Source organism: Plectropomus leopardus, chromosome 23 (genome assembly GCF_026936395.1).
Source record: "Plectropomus leopardus strain MGB_pleo_1.0 chromosome 23, ASM2693639v1, whole genome shotgun sequence".
In the NCBI taxonomy this organism is placed as follows: Eukaryota; Metazoa; Chordata; class Actinopteri; order Perciformes; family Serranidae; genus Plectropomus; species Plectropomus leopardus.
The window spans coordinates 22,816,542-22,832,098 of NC_142198.1; the positions used below are offsets into that span (position 1 = coordinate 22,816,542).

The following is a 15,557-nucleotide window of genomic DNA, read 5'->3' on the forward strand; positions in this document are numbered from 1 at the left end:
TATAGTATTAGTTCTGTATATCTGATTTTATTTGCATCTGATTCAAATGAAACTGACCGCAGAAAGCTGCAGTTGGTAAATCAGAGTTCAGGTCTTCAATGATTAACAGACACAGCGGTGCAGTCTGAGGAAATGAAGAGACTGACACATCATGACAGAGGTATGCTGAGTTTTAAATGTATTTTTTCCTTTTCTACATGTTTCTACTTCATCTTTAAAGACTTGATTACATCTAGTATAAAAGCAGGTCTGCATTTCAGTGTCAAAAAAGAGCAGTGAAGTCTGTTTTTTAACCATTGTGTGGGTTGAAATGTAAAGTCAACATGGCAGCAGTCAAAGATAGCAGTTTTAATAGCAAGCAGGGATTTTATAACATGTGTTGAAAAATGTTTAAATCAAAAGCGTATATTCAAAATTAGCAATACATGCAAGTTTTCTTCATAATTTTTACTTCACCAGACAAAAGGACTTTCCCTTCAGACTCCGCTCCGACCACTCAGTGTTTTGGTTTTCCGTCTGCTCCTCACACACTCATGCAGAGGTAAGATTAGGACTGAAAGTACTACAATATATGAGCATCACCGACCACTCAGTGTTTTGGTTTTCCGTCTGCTCCTCACACACTCATGCAGAGGTAAGATTAGGACTGAAAGTACTACAATATATGAGCATCACCGATAATGTTAATAATGTATGATACTGAATGTAAGAACTGCTGCTAAGTGATACTTTAGGGGTCGCAACAAAAGTTTAATGCAACGCTTCTTGCTTTAAACCTTTGTTGTGGTCGGGCCTGTTGTTCACATGACGATGCGTTTTGGGGGCCTGACAATGAAAACTTGAAACAATGAATCTGAGTTCCAGAGTGTAATTTTCTCGAAAACGCCATCCCTTCTGTCGCCGTGTAAACTGGGGATGCTTGGATCCAGTCTAGATTGGTGACGTCACAGCCGCGCTTCGCACGTCATGTTTCAGACAAACAGCCGTGAGCGAGTCCGAGGACAACAATAGCAACGATGGCGGCCTGCCGAGCTGCGTTTGTGACCCTACTGAGGTTCTTAACGCTGTCGGTTCTCATGTGTTCGCCATCGACCTCGTTTGTTTATACCATGGACGTATTATAAAGAAGTCTGGATTCAGCCGTGGGGGCGGGGCCTCATTCATTCCTATGAGAGCTGCTCAGCGGCGCATGAAGCAGAGAAAACTCTTTTTCCAGGTTTAGAAAATCCTGATCTTCTTCTTTGATATGTCATTACAAAGTTACACCACCAACTACTGGCCAGACATGCAAACTAAACTATGCAAACTTTTTGCGGATCTGTGTGCACAAGGATTGTTTTCAAAGAGTTATCATATGAACAAAATTACAGTAATATAAATATATATATCCTTTTTTCAACAGTAATTCTCAGGTTCTTTTCTCACCTTTTACTAATTACTTGCGATTTGCTGATTGCATTTTCTCCATATTTTTGAAGAGAATTAAATGTTTTTTCTTGCGTGTCAAAGGTTTAAATACAGATAATAAACAGATTTCTGTCTTTCCAGGTCAGCCTCAGTTAACTGGTCCACCTCATTCAATCGTAGCAGCAGTTGGTGATGACGTTATTTTGCCGTGTCACCTGAAACCTGCGATGGATGTTACTGCAGAGTTGCTGGAGTGGAAGAGATCTGACCAAAACCCAAGATTTGTCCATGTGTGGCGCTATGGTCAGGACCTGGAGCATGTAAAAAACCCTTCATACAGTGGAAGAACGTCACTGTTCACTGACGAACTGAAGCGAGGAAACATTTCACTGAAACTCTCCAAAGTACGACTCTCTGATCAGGGAATATATCACTGTGACCTTCCACTGCTGGACAAACAATCCTCTGTCAAGCTTGTTGTTGGTGAGAACACACAAACAGTCTGAGGTCAGAGCGCATTTTGGAAAAAACTGTTTGGAAAAAACAACTAGTAAAGAATTTTGCGTTTTAGACATTGATGTTGGGAAATTAATCAAACAACTATTCAAAAAATGCATTAAATAATGGTTCTTGCATCAAACATTACATTTTTGTTGCAGTTTGGCTTTTCGTTTAATTCAGTTCAGTTAGATTTTATTTATAAAGCCCATTATCACAAATCACAGTTTGCCTCAGAGGGCAAAAAATGACATTGAATGTTGTGAAATACAATTAAGTTTCAGTAGATGGCAGTGAGTAGAGAGGGGGAGAGATGTACAGCAACAATAATGGCATCAAAAATATAACATATGACGATAGTAACTGACATAAAAATAAAACATAATTTATGATAAGGTGACATTGCATGACAATATCGTAAGTGTTGATAGCAGTCATATGTTTATATTAATAGCAGAGGCATGACTAATAATAATGGCAGTAGATGTTGGCATCAGGCACAATCACAGCAACAGCACAACCATGATCATGGTCCAGGCGCAGCCACAGACAGGATCGCAGCAACAGCACAACCATGATCATGGTCCAGGCGCAGCCACAGACAGGATCACAGCAACAGCACAACCATGATCATGGTCCAGGCGCAGCCACAGATAGGATCGCAGCAACAGCACAACCATGACCATGATCCAGGTGCAGCCATGATCCGGGAAAACAACAAAAAAAAACCAAAAAAAAAACGATGATGAGTTAGTGTTATGCAGTCAAAGGACATGAGTGTTTGCAGATTCAAACCACAACATCATTTTTGGGCCTAAAAATCAAATCTTTTTATTTGTTTATTTATCTTTTAAAAACTCAGCCCCTTCTGTTTTCTTCTCTGGTGTGTGTGACATCGCCAGCTACTGGCCTTTTTATTTGTTTTTGCAGATCTGTGTAACTGAGGATTGTTTTCTGAAGTTTCCATGTTTTCACATCACTGAAACCATTGTTATAAACATATTCTTTCTGCGCAGCATCAGGTGCTGTCCCCTCACCGGTCATCAGTTTAAGAGGGATTGACAGAGAAAGAAGAGAAGTGATGTTAGACTGTGAGTCTGCAGGCTGGTATCCAGAGCCTGAGGTGTCGTGGCTGGACGGTGAGGGACACGTCCTCTCTGCTGGACCTACAGAGACAGTCAGAGGTCCTGATGACCTCTATACTGTCAGCAGCAGAGTGACTGTGGACAAGAGACACAGCAACAGCTTCACCTGCAGAGTCCAACAGAACCACATCAACCAGACCAGAGAGACACACATCCAGATTTCAGGTAGAAACACGAAATATAGATGTTTGGATGGACAATCAGCAGAGGTTCAGTTTTCTATAAAGATCCTGTGATTCTGTGTTTTTATAATTTCAGATGATTTCTTTGACGTCCGGTCCAGTTCCTCCTCCATCATTATCGGTCTGGCTGTTGGTTTGACTGTTTGCATCCTGATTATTCTGCTACTTTTCTTTTTCGTGTGGAAACAGAGACAAAAGAAAAACAGTGAGTCACAAATTCACTGCAGTCAGGTCGTTCTTACAGGTCTCACATGTCAGTAATGGTGATATGAAATCTGCAATTGTCTAAATTATATATTTTTTGTCTAATCTGTTCAAATGTCACTTGCTCTATATTTGTAACCAATTTCATTACTCATTTTAAATCACTTTGTGCTTTTATAACTCTTTAAAATGCACTAAAATGGCTTTAATACTTCAAATTTACAGCCTTTGTTTTTATACAGAGACAAAGAGAAGTCGCACAGATGAAACTGATACAGGAGAAATTAAAAATCGCTCTGAAGAGGAAAAGAAGCCTCTGAAGAAGAACAAACCTGTAAGTAAAGAAACAGAAGAGGGAAAAAAGGACAGGAAAAGTAAAGTTTGATCTGATAAATAAAATATGAATGTGAGATTTACTCAAAATCATATGAATGGAAATCACAAAATACTTTACGAAACAGAATTATTATTATTATTAATCTATTATTAATCAGAATTATTATTAATCTAAGATTTGTATTCTCTGACTCTGTTATTGAACTCACTCACTAAGATCACGACTCTGTTAATAGATTCATGTGTTTTTCATTGAAAGTGGTCGATGGTTTCTGTGAAGAAGTTGGAGGAGGAGCAGCAGAGGAGAGAGGACGCCGAAAATAAGGTCCAGATCCTGCAGGAGCAGCTGCAGACTAAGACCAAGGAGGTCTGGATTCATATTCTCCACTACAGATTCATTAACTTTTTTCAGTCACTTACTTTCTTTGAGTATGTTCCCCTTCAAATCTTCAAATCTTTTTCAAAAGTAAAACATTTCATGTCTCTGAACTCAGCTCCAGGACGAACGGACCAGGAGAGAAGAAGCTGAGAGAAAAGTTCAGAGGACAGCAGAGGAGCTGCAGGAAAAGACAGCAGAGGTGAATTACTTAACTCTCATGAATACGAATGACTCCAGTCTGTTTCCAGATTAAAACTCAAAGATGCTGCACACACATTGATTAATAGACAGGAGTTTCTTTGAATAATAATATGGATTTGTTATTTCTTACTCGAACTTTTAATTGAAAAGCTGAATGAATCAGAGCTTTAATAAAGCTGAGTTTTTACCTGAAGAGTGACTGTGATGTATAATCACTCACATGGTTGATAGAGCAGGAAGCTCAGAGGGAGGAGGAGAGTCTGAAGAAACAGCAGGAGATCAAGAAAAAAGAGGTTAATATGATGAAATCAACTTTGTGAGGTTAAGTTAATGACATGTCTGCTTAACTCTTTCATCTGTCTGTTAAACAGCTGCAGAAATCTGAGAGTAACGTGACTGAGACCAAACGACAACTGGATACAGAGACCACTGAGAGGAGTTACCTGCACCTGTGTACAGAGGTACACACACACACACACACACACACACACACACACACATACATACATATATGTGTTTTTGGTATTTTTCCAAAATTTTTGCACATATTTGGGTCATTCGCTTGTTGCCTTTTCTAATGTTTTTGAAAGAAATAACAAGCTATTTTGTTCAGGTTTCAGAGGGTTAATTGAGAGACAAATACGGCACTTTAATGTTTAAAAGGATGAACTGTGTCTTTTCATTTTTCAAAGAGATCAACAGAGTGGGGAGTGTGTGTTTGTGTGCTGTCTGGTGCTAAAATACCTGTGTGAGGACCACAGACTGTATAAATGATGGCTGTAGCTACCATGACGTGGCTTTTTCGTGGACTGTAGACTTTGCAGACCTCTGCTTTCCAATGAACACTCTGAACTGTTTGAATTCAGTTTTCAGTACAACCCTCATGTTTGTCTCTGTCCTACGTCTCAGGTCCAGGATGAGAAGAAGAGGACTGAGCAGAAGACAAAGGTGAATCTTTTTGACATAAATCGGTTAGCTGTCTCTCTCGTTCAGTCTTTTTCAGACAACATTAATGTGTTGCCTTGACAACGCTGAGTCAAATTAGCCTAGATTAGACTTTTAGTATTTTCCCCATTGAGTCTCAAAGAGGATATGTGATGAACAATTACTGTCGCTGATGTACTTTAAACTTTTGTCCTGTGTGAGTCTCAATAATAAACATTATGTGGTACATTTACAACTATGGTTCATAGCAAATACTAAAAACACAGGCAAAGTGATACTTGAGTCAGATAACTACTACAAAACATAGTAAACAATGAATATGTATTTATTTATTATTATTTTTTTATTTGTTTTAATTTTGTGCTACCTTTATTCTTACATAAATGAATGAGTGTGTGTGTTTTTGTTTTGTGTTTTCCCACTCTTAGACGGAGAAGAACGGAGAAGAAAGTTCTCAGCAGAAAAATGAATGCCTGATCAGCTGAGACTAACCCTAACCCTAACCCCTAACCCTAACCCTAACCCTAACCCTAACCCTAACCCGAGACTAACCCTAACCCTAACCCTAACCCTAACCCTAACCCTCCGGACACAACGCAGATAAGGATGATTCAACAAGCAGCTCCTCTTCCTGTGATTTTTTTTGTGTTAAAAAATTGCACTTCATATTACATTTTTATATATATTTAGGTCGTTCCTTTTTGTATTGCTCTTTGCCTTTTTCCCATGTTTTTGAAAATTTCAAGCCAATTTTCTCGAAAAGATGGACTGTGGCTTTTCATTTTGCAAAAAGCTCAACAGAGTGGCCAGTTTTTGTTAAGATAAGTGGGGCCTGGTGCTAAAATACCCGTCTGAAGACCACAGACTGTATAAAATAATGGATGTAGCTATTACGAGGTAGCTATTTAACTTTGCCGTCCTCTGCTTTCCAATGAAGGTTTCTGATTTGAATGTTTTGATATGTCATTAATTAGCTCTGTATGCAGTTCATAGCTGAGACTCGCGTTTTAGCTCCTGTTCCTGATCTGGGTGATTTAATATAAAGTATCTGATACTTCTATATTACTACATAATACAGCTGTACGGTGAAAACTTTGCATTTTGATTTTAAATAAAAACTAGTGTATGTTTGACAACTGTATATCTCTGCCACGAAATAAGAAAAAAAATCCCTGCATCCAAGGTATTCCTTAAAATTTATTTATTTATTTTTTTGACAAATAAAGTATAACATAACAAACACTCTTTTTTGCCTTGATGCTGTCTCAAGGAATGTCTTTGTCCCTTTAAGAGGCAATTCTCCAGTGTTTGTCAGCCTACTGATACAAAGTAAATTCCACTTTTTGTTTTGAACTTTTTATCATGTGCACTTTTTTTCTGCAGATTAGGCTACATCAATAAAAGTACTCGTACAAAATCTTTGCTCACGGGCTTTTATTGCACTTGTATTGGCGTGGTGAGCATGACTGTCAGCAGTTATACACTGTGATCTGTCTCTCCTTTTAGCAGGTCGGTGAAACACCATGCGCCATACATGACAGCAAGATGTAAGAGACTCAAAAACTGAGCATAAAATGAAACGAGCGCTCATAACTTTGGGTGGGGAGTTTGAGAGTTGATTAAGGCCGCAGTCATTGTGTTTTTGTGCATTAAAGCCTCATTTATTTTCAACTTGTACTTATTGCATTAAAATAATGAAAAAGTAAAACATCTCTCTGAGCACAAAGTAAAAATAAAAGAATTTATTTGTACTATGTGCAGTAAAATTTACGTAAAAATACATAAGAAAATTAAATTTAAAAAGTGATATTATCCATTGTCCACTGAACCCGTATGGTCCTATAATGTTTGTTAATGTGATGAATTTTTCTTACGCTCTTTTCTGTTGGTAATGAAAGCAGAAAAATGGAAGACTTACTGTTTATAGCAAAATGGGGCAAAATACAAGATGAGGTTTTACAAAAGAGAAAAACAAAAAACAAACAAAAAAAACGTTATTGTGCTTCAATGACAATGCCCTGAATTGATCTGGACTCTCCAGCTTCACTGGAGATGGCGACACGCAGTCGGTCTTTCTGCCTCCAGGACTTCAGCTCCTTCCACAGCTGATCAGAGACGGTGCAACACTGATTATGATCTGAGGCCAATTTCTGTAAAATGCAATGGTTACAGACTTACAAGCATGATCATTAAATAATGTAAGTAATAATGATAATTATTATTATTGTGTTTATTTAAAATGAGAAATCAAGACAGACTCACAGTGAAAGACTCTCCAGCTTTGAGATGAAACGTGGGACCAAATGTGAGAATGACGGGAAGTTTGTCGTTAAATATGAAATTTAATTTCCAGCGTCCCATTTTCTGATCCTGCAGGAGGTTAAATTGAATGAGAGATTTTTGGGGATGAGAAAAAGAGAATTAACAAATTCACTATAATTTATTGCGTTTTTAAAGCATTATATGTCATTTTGCTCTTTACATGAAAACAAAAGAAAATAGATTCTGTCATTGACTTCATTTAAAATACCCATTAATACAGTCATTTTACATATCGCTCTGCATATTGTACACTCTGATAAAGTACTCGTACTGTGTTCATCCACGAAAACAACTTTACCTCGTTGGAATTGTTCGTTAGACAGAAAAATTCTCCAGATTGTGAGAGTTTAATTACAAATACTGCAGCTGAGCTCTGACGGATCCAGCTGGTGTGATGCTGCTGTTGTGCCTCACAACTGCTCGTGTGTGACTGAAACGAAGAAAAATACACAATAATTCAAGATTAATTAACTAGGACGTGTGTGTGTGTGTGTGTGTGTGTGTGTGTGTGTGTGTGTGTGTGTGTGTGTGTGTGTGTGCATACATGGCTCATAAGCTGGCTTGTCTCTTGGTTGTCGTTCTCCATCAGGACGTCGCTGGTCTTCCTGCCCTTCAGCTCAGTTTGTTGTCTGTCCTCCATCTAACAGACAGACGGACGGACAGAAACTGATGAGGAAGTGACAGTCAGACACAAACGCTGAGACTGTTGATGTTGTGTTTCCCTCAGCACTGAATGACAACAAAAAATACACATTCAGCTGTTAGTGTTCCTAATGTGAGACGTTTTTGAGGCTGATGACCTTTAACCCAAGAGACTCTTTGGCACTTTTTTCACACTTTTCCTTCTTCCTGTTGTGATAACTGTGTGTGTGTTCATGCATGTGTCCTAAATGTAGTCCAGATTGTGTATTTGAGTGTAATCAGTGAATTTGCAGCTCAGCTCCTACAATAAGTCTAAAATACACTGTGGAAACTAAATAGTTACATTCAGACTGTTCAGGTCCAAAAATGCTCCATTGAAACCCATTCAAACTGACATTTTTGATCCCACAGCCATCAGAGCAGAAAAACAGGACTTGTATTATTTCTGGGTGTCATTCTGGGCTTTTGACTCTGAATTTGTCATTTTGACTATTTTCCACCTGATGAGGTCATTTTGACCATATTTGTGTGTGTGTGTGTGTGTGTGTGTGTGTGTGTGTTTTGTGAGCTTGGGAGAAAATGTAAACATACTAAAGACTCACTGATGACAAATATTCAAACTCAAATGATTCAAATCAGCCTGATCATGATTTCCACCTCGACAGGAGCCACCTGGATTAAAACCGAAATCCTCCTCACTAGAACTGGACCAGAAATCTCAACAGAAAAGCAGAGTTAAGGCAGAAAGATAAACCTCTGTGTCTTTGGACTCTGGATCCTCCTTCAGGGTCTGCAGGTTGATCTGTATCCTCTGAATCTCCTTCTGGAGCTGTTCGACTTCAGCGTGTTTGTCTTCATACTGAGAGGAAAGAAACGAGGAGAGACGTGTTTTAATCTCAGCCAAAGTTTCAGCAGCTCTTTCTGTGTTGCCCTTAAATTAAACCCCCCTGCTGTGTTTAAAGTGTCTGAGTGCAAACGTACAGCCAGACAGTAATATTGATTTAGTTCTGGAAGTGACTCGAAACTAACTGAAACTAAAACAAACAAGCAGGTGATTGAAAAAAAGTTTTAAAAAAAATAGAAACCTCCTTGATTTTGTTGTTCAGTACGGTCTGCTGGGTCTCCACTGTCACCATCAGTTTATCCACATCCTCCTTTTTTTGCTCTTCTTTGCTGCGACTCTGAATCATGAAAAAGTGTGACTGAACATCTTTACAATGAGCACTATTACAAAGAAAAATATATACATGTTTTTTGCAATGTGTGCATATATATATATATATATATATATATATATATATTAGGAAGCCTCATATGTTATTGTACTTACATCATTACCACTTACCAAATGAATATTATTGCGAAGTGTGCTGCATTGAATACCCTCCAGCTGTGAGGGAGGAAAAGGACATAAAGAAACATGAGTTTAACATTCAGGCTTTTGAGAAATGATACAATCTGAGGACACAGTAACATTAAGTACCATGTGAAAAATGTTACTACATTTACATTAAAGCGGATCTTATCTGCTACATTACTGAGTGGAGGCAAAGTTAAGAGAGCGTATGAGTTTATTTTGATTTTAGTGTGCCTCAGTCTGCAGAAAAAATGTGCCATGACAGTCTCTCTGTCAAAAACCTTTGTAATTCCAAGTCATCACGTTGCCGCTTTGCAGTGGACTTTTGCGTCTCCATATCACACAGGGTATCCTTCTGTATCTGTTGTTGATGCCGCTCCCATGATGTCAACACAGGCACATGGTGGGATGATGCTGCACGTGGTTATATTTAGGCAACAAAAGCACATGGCGACCAACTCATACGGCGTCCAGCGGCGTATCATACAGCCGCGAGAGGTGGATTTCTGGATCTTCCATCGAGAGCACTTAAAAAGTGTCAGTATTTGAGGACTTTGGAATAAGAACAGGCTGCTCTCTCTCGGTGTATTTAATCTGTATTTACGATAAACAGAGACAGATGGAGATAAAAGAATGAACCTCTTTTCTCTTGTTCTCCAGCTCTTCCTTCAGGCTCTGCAGCTCCTTTTTGTTCTTCTGCATCTCTTCATCGATCCGAAGCAGCTGAGCTTGTTTAAATCCAACCTGGAGGGACAAAGAGAAGGTGACGATGTAAGATACATTTTATTATTATTATTATTGTTGTTGTTGGTGCTGTTGTTGTTTTTGCATTTGATACTACAAACTGACAAAAACAGAAAAAAATCTGTCCGGTTTTGTTGTACCTCATTTGGACTGTGACTTCAAACTGAAATCAATAAATATTATAAAAGTGAAGATGAACCTCGTTCTTCTTTGTCCTCAGATCCTCTTCCAGGTCCTGAACTTTCCTCTCGGCTTCCTGTCTCCTCTGCTGCTGCTCGGACATTTGCTTCTTAAAATGAGAGCGAGGAGAGACATGAACAGAGACAAGATATGATGGACAGTTTTAGGACAGTTTATTGAAGATACCACACAGTGACACGTGAAAGACTAAAATGCAGCATAAGTCAGATTTTTGCATCATTTAAATTTCAATTTTATTGAGAAATTTAAGCTACTAATGCAAGATAATTATTCAACAGAATTATTTAGAAGTTAAATTTCACTTATATTTGATAAATGTTAAAGTGTCAGTGAATCAGGCCCAATTTCATGTTCTCCTGCCATTTCAACACCTCTTTGATTTCAAATATTCAAGGTGACCACATATTTTTTATTTATAATCTCCACTGATATTTGCTTGCATTCTCATCCCTTTATATCTAAATTGACTCTCTGATTGTCCCATCGTCAATTTTAATAGTCCTCTGTCCTCTTTCTTTACTCACATTTGTGCTCTTTTCCTCTTTTTCCTTTAAAGTCTTCATTTCTTCCTCAGTGGCAAACTGCTCTTCACTTTTATTAGTTTCAGATCGTTTCTTCTTTTTTTCCTCATTAGTTTCATCAGAGCAGCTTCGATTGGTCTCTGTGAGACAACAAAAGTCATCAAGTATTAAGACACTTACTTACATTTTAGGTGGTTATCAAAGCACAGAGCAAGGTATGAAATCAGTTATATAAAGAAAATAATTTCATGGATTTTAAATAAAAGTACACAAACCATCACTTTTTTATCGACAGTATTACTTGTAGAATACTGACATTTTCATCAAATGAGGTTTAATCTAGAAAATTAGACTTTTCCTGCTAAAAACAGTCACAAGCACTGCGATTAATTTAACTTACTGACTATGAATTGTCTCTGTTTCAACAGAAAAAAGGCAGCTGCAAAATTAAGCAGGATGCAAAAAGCCAGACCAACAGCCAAACCAGTGATGATGGAAGTACTGGACTGGACCTCAAAGAAATCATCTGAAATGATAAAACGCAACTTTAAACTCTTTTATAGAAAACTGGACCACATCACATATTAAGAAAAACATATACGTTTTACCTAAAATAATGACGTGTGCCTCTCTGGTCTGGTTGATGTGGTTCTGTTGGACTCTGCAGGTGAAGCTGTTGCTGTGTCTCTTGTCCACAGTCACTCTGCTGCTGACAGTATAGAGGTCATCAGGACCTCTGACTGTCTCTGTAGGTCCAGCAGAGAGGACGTGTCCCTCACCGTCCAGCCACGACACCTCAGGCTCTGGATACCAGCCTGCAGACTCACACTGCAGAACCAGTCCTCCCTTATCTCTGTCGATCCCCGATAAACTGATGACCGGTGAGGAGACGGCATCTGATGATGAGCGAAGAAAAACATTCAACAAGACTCATGTCAGCAATATAATCACCTCAATATTAATTTTAAAGGTGCACAAGGGTAAATGTAACACAGTAAAGCTAATAATACGATAAAATATGACTCCTTTATTATTATTGCGCATCATTTTTCGGTATTATACTAAATTAACCAACTACTGAAAAAATGTTTCTTCCCATAAAATCCATAACTGAGCTGTTCTCATATAAAGTGTTTAACCCTCATTTACGCCGGTTTGATGACTGTGTTTGAACTATAATGTCAACGGGCGGACAGTTCCCGACAACAGTTACTAAAAGCTCTGTTGATCACACCAAAATTCTTCAGATGCAAAAACTGCAATAATCAGCACAATGTAAACACTCTGAGTGTCTGTCCACTCACCAACAACGAGTTCAACAAAACAGTATTTTTCCCTGTCAGGAACGTAGCATCTGTATTTTCCAGCGTCAGAAGGTTTCACTTTGGAGAGCTTCAGCGAAATGTTTCCTCTCTTCAGTTCATCAGTGAACACTGACGTCCGTCCTTGGTACGATGGATGTTTGGCATGAACGAAGTCCTGACCGGCACGCCACACAAAAACAAACTCAGGGTCCAGGTCAGGTCTCATCCACTCCAACGTCATGGCTGCAACGTCCGCCACAGATTCCAGGTGACATGGTAAAATGATGTCATCACCAATTTTTGCTACTATTGGCTGAAGTTGACCAATCAACACAGACTGACCTGGAAAGAAAAATATCTGTTTATTTATTCCTGCAGTAGCAACTAGTTAAATCTGTTGATCTCTATATGGTTCCATGACACTGTGCTAGGATTATCTGCATTAGGCAGTTACAGTATGCCATAGGTTACACCATTATCAGGTCCAGGTTTAATTTGGTTTATGACCAAATACCTGCAGAACTAATGTCTTTCTCACTAGTCTCCACTGTACTAAATTAGCTATTTTAAATCGTTTGCATGCAAACATGCTAAACTAAACTTTTGAGCATAAAACTAACCAAAAAACATCAGCATATCAGAATAGTCATTTTGAGCAAATAAGCAAATTGATATCATCAGTTTGCTCAAAGGTCTTCTTTTCCAAAATACAGCCTCTATAATAAGAAATGTTGAATATCGGTAAGCATCCAAAAAAAAACATCTCCCAAAAATGATATATTCACTTGTTGCAGCAAAAGCAACATGTTAACAGTTGTCTTTCACATGGTTTAGAGAAAGATTATCCTCTTGGTTAATGTTGACCTAGAGCATGAAAATGTTTACTCTTTCCTGGTCTTCATCCACCTGAAGATGGGCTGAAGGTGTAATTTCATAATGACAATGCAAATCTGTTGACAAGAAGTATAAATGTTTTACATTTGATTGTGCATGCCACTAAAAATCTAAACACCTTGATTGTCAGGCTCTGCCCTTTGTGCTTTACTAACTAAACCAAAAATGTTATTTGTTTCACAGGTTATTTGTTACTGTCATGCCAATACCCCAAAACACTAATGTTTCACTGAGCGACATCTTGACATAATTTTGTAATTATGTTTGATTTAAGAGCTCACTGGGACATGGAAACTGTATTTGTGTGTGAGTTACCTCTACAAGGGTCCATCAGGAGAAGATAGAAAACCAAAACACTGAGCGGAGACTGAAGGGACAGTCCATTTCTCTGGGGAAGCATCCTGAAAATAAAATGATATATGTTGAATTAAAGTGTTTTGATGCTGCCAGACTGTATAGTATTATTCTAGCCCTTTCTTTGTTATAAACTCCAGTGACTCCCATAAGAAACAGGAAAAGAAGAAAGAAAAAAAAGAAAAAAGGGTTATTTTTATTTTTCAGTTTCTCCAGATTTGAACTTAAACTGCAAAATTTTAGCTCTTTACACTGGTTTGAAAATGAACTTGACTATTTTTATTTAGCAAAAAAATAAAAAATAAAAGCTTGATATTAGAAATATCTTTTTCAAGAGTCTCCAGGCCAAAACAGCAGCAGAAAAAGTTACAGCAAGCCCCAAACAAACAATATCAAACACAAAAATATACTAATGAAAGTTACAAGGAAGGAATAAAGTATGTTGATAAGTACACCATAAAACTTTGACTTTGGCATGCAGAAGGTGAGTTATCGATTATAAGTTTTTCATTTTGTTGTAGGCGCTGTTAAAAAGTATTAGGACAGTTCCTACACCTTTTGACTGCAGACCCTCTTTAACTGTTGTTAAAGTGACTCTGTGTCATGAATTAGAAGTTAGTTGAAACTTGTAAAATAGCCAAAAATAAATTTAGAAGACTACGTACCTGCAACATGGTGCGTCGATCTACTGGACTGTATGACTCAAGTCTGTAAATGATGTACTAAACCCTTTTTATCAACTGCACAGGGCTGCATTAGACCTATTTTTTATTACCATTATACAGATGAACTTTGAGCCTGTTGCCAGGCAACTCAACACTACTATAAAATCTGACAGCTGCAGTTATTCATCATGGACCTTCTTTATCTGTATGTGAAGTGAAAAATGTTTATAGCCTTTACAATATTTCATATCTCATATGTCTCATGTAGTGTTCTCGCCCATGGGATTTTTCTATTGGATTTGGAAAAACAAACGTGAATGATACTTATATGTCGTTCAGTAAGATAATCGTCATAAATGAGCACCACTTTCAGGACTTTTTGAATGTAATCACCAGTAATAAAAAGCTGTTGCTAGGCTATAACAAACTACACTACGGTCATGTAACTGCCACCACATTGCTGTAAAGCCGTGTTTGTTTTGGTACGTTTTGGTGTGATGTCCTTCTGTAGTCTCATTACACTTGTTAGTTGTGGTCCTTATGTGTGCTTGTTGTTTTTTAGATTTTTAACTTAACAGTGAATTAGACAAAATAAAATATTATAGCTTTTGCGCAGCAGTGGGTCCAGGCCGGGCTATTTTAACCAGCAAGCAGCAGACATATCTGACGACACTTCACACGCTGACTAAGACGACCACCAGGGGGCAGGATATCAGCTGTCTGTGCATTGAAAGGCAGATTTCAAATTGCCACTGAAAATTCACTCAAGACTAAACTCTGAGAATTTACAGACTTCATCCTGACAGTATCGAGGTGTCGATCATTTGGTTTTACAAAGATTGATTTGCTCCATAAGAGAAAAACTGATGTTTTAATATGCAATGACAGCTAAATTGTTTTTTTTAAATAAAACTTATAGATTTATTTAGCAAGAATTTGCAAGTATACCTGTATTTACGGCACAGTCAACAGTTAACATTTTGATGTACTGAAGGCTCAATTTTTGACATATTAAAACACTGGTTTAGAGGGTTTGTGTAGGACAGTATTTAGGACTGACCTATTCCTGTGCAGCAGCTTCAGTTGTTTTTATTGTTGTTTTTAAGGATTTTGGAAAACACACAGAATTATCTTATTATCTATTATCTGTTGATTTGAACAGAAAATGTGTAAACAAAAAAGTGTGGTTTCAGTTCACTAAGTGAGTTATTTTGATTTGATTTTGTAAAGCATAAAAAAGAATAAATATCACTCTG

General features: G+C 37.8%; 2 protein-coding genes across 7 annotated transcripts; one reads left to right on the top strand and one right to left on the bottom strand.

Annotated features, from left to right (window-relative positions):
- Window positions 1-13: 13 nt before the first annotated feature.
- Window positions 14-6,542, top strand: LOC121962497 (butyrophilin subfamily 3 member A2-like). 3 transcript variants are annotated; one of them, XM_088073452.1, is made up of 11 exons: window positions 14-160; window positions 460-541; window positions 1,549-1,890; window positions 2,922-3,215; window positions 3,309-3,437; window positions 3,679-3,770; window positions 4,032-4,139; window positions 4,267-4,350; window positions 4,724-4,813; window positions 5,262-5,300; window positions 5,726-6,542. In XM_088073452.1, the coding sequence occupies exons 1-11, from the start codon at window positions 152-154 to the stop codon at window positions 5,780-5,782; spliced, it is 1,326 nt and encodes a 441-aa protein (XP_087929578.1). In that variant the 5' UTR covers window positions 14-151; the 3' UTR covers window positions 5,783-6,542. The 3 variants fall into 3 exon arrangements, with proteins under 3 accessions (XP_087929578.1, XP_087929579.1, XP_087929580.1); XM_088073453.1 differs by lacking the exon at window positions 460-541 and having other exon boundaries at window positions 112-160; XM_088073454.1 differs by lacking the exons at window positions 14-160; window positions 460-541 and adding an exon at window positions 586-634.
- Window positions 6,543-7,024: 482 nt separating this feature from the next.
- LOC148185774 (butyrophilin subfamily 3 member A2-like) lies at window positions 7,025-15,422 on the bottom strand. 4 transcript variants are annotated; one of them, XM_088073419.1, is made up of 15 exons: window positions 14,302-15,422; window positions 13,598-13,683; window positions 12,389-12,730; window positions 11,693-11,980; window positions 11,485-11,610; window positions 11,088-11,224; window positions 10,562-10,648; window positions 10,258-10,362; window positions 9,592-9,651; window positions 9,347-9,442; window positions 9,016-9,120; window positions 8,164-8,259; window positions 7,918-8,049; window positions 7,560-7,667; window positions 7,025-7,447 (listed from the first exon to the last, which is right to left on the bottom strand). In XM_088073419.1, the coding sequence occupies exons 2-15, from the start codon at window positions 13,680-13,682 to the stop codon at window positions 7,292-7,294; spliced, it is 1,923 nt and encodes a 640-aa protein (XP_087929545.1). In that variant the 5' UTR covers window position 13,683; window positions 14,302-15,422; the 3' UTR covers window positions 7,025-7,291. The 4 variants fall into 4 exon arrangements, with proteins under 4 accessions (XP_087929545.1, XP_087929546.1, XP_087929544.1 ...); XM_088073420.1 differs by having other exon boundaries at window positions 9,607-9,651; window positions 10,562-10,651; XM_088073418.1 differs by having other exon boundaries at window positions 10,562-10,651.
- Window positions 15,423-15,557: the final 135 nt, after the last annotated feature.

Excerpts from the sequence above, each read along its gene's own strand:
- LOC121962497 (XM_088073452.1), top strand. Across the intron at positions 1,891-2,921 it reads CTCTGTCAAGCTTGTTGTTG|CATCAGGTGCTGTCCCCTCA; the intron begins GTGAGAACACAC and ends CTTTCTGCGCAG. Across the intron at positions 3,438-3,678 it reads ACAGAGACAAAAGAAAAACA|AGACAAAGAGAAGTCGCACA; the intron begins GTGAGTCACAAA and ends GTTTTTATACAG.
- LOC148185774 (XM_088073418.1), bottom strand. The coding sequence starts at position 13,682 with ATGCTTCCCCAGAGAAATGGACTGTCCCTTCAGTCTCCGCTCAGTGTT. Across the intron at positions 9,652-10,257 it reads TGGAGAACAAGAGAAAAGAG|CTGGAGGGTATTCAATGCAG; the intron begins GTTCATTCTTTT and ends CCTCCCTCACAG. Across the intron at positions 8,050-8,163 it reads CAAGCCAGCTTATGAGCCAT|TCACACACGAGCAGTTGTGA; the intron begins GTATGCACACAC and ends TCTTCGTTTCAG.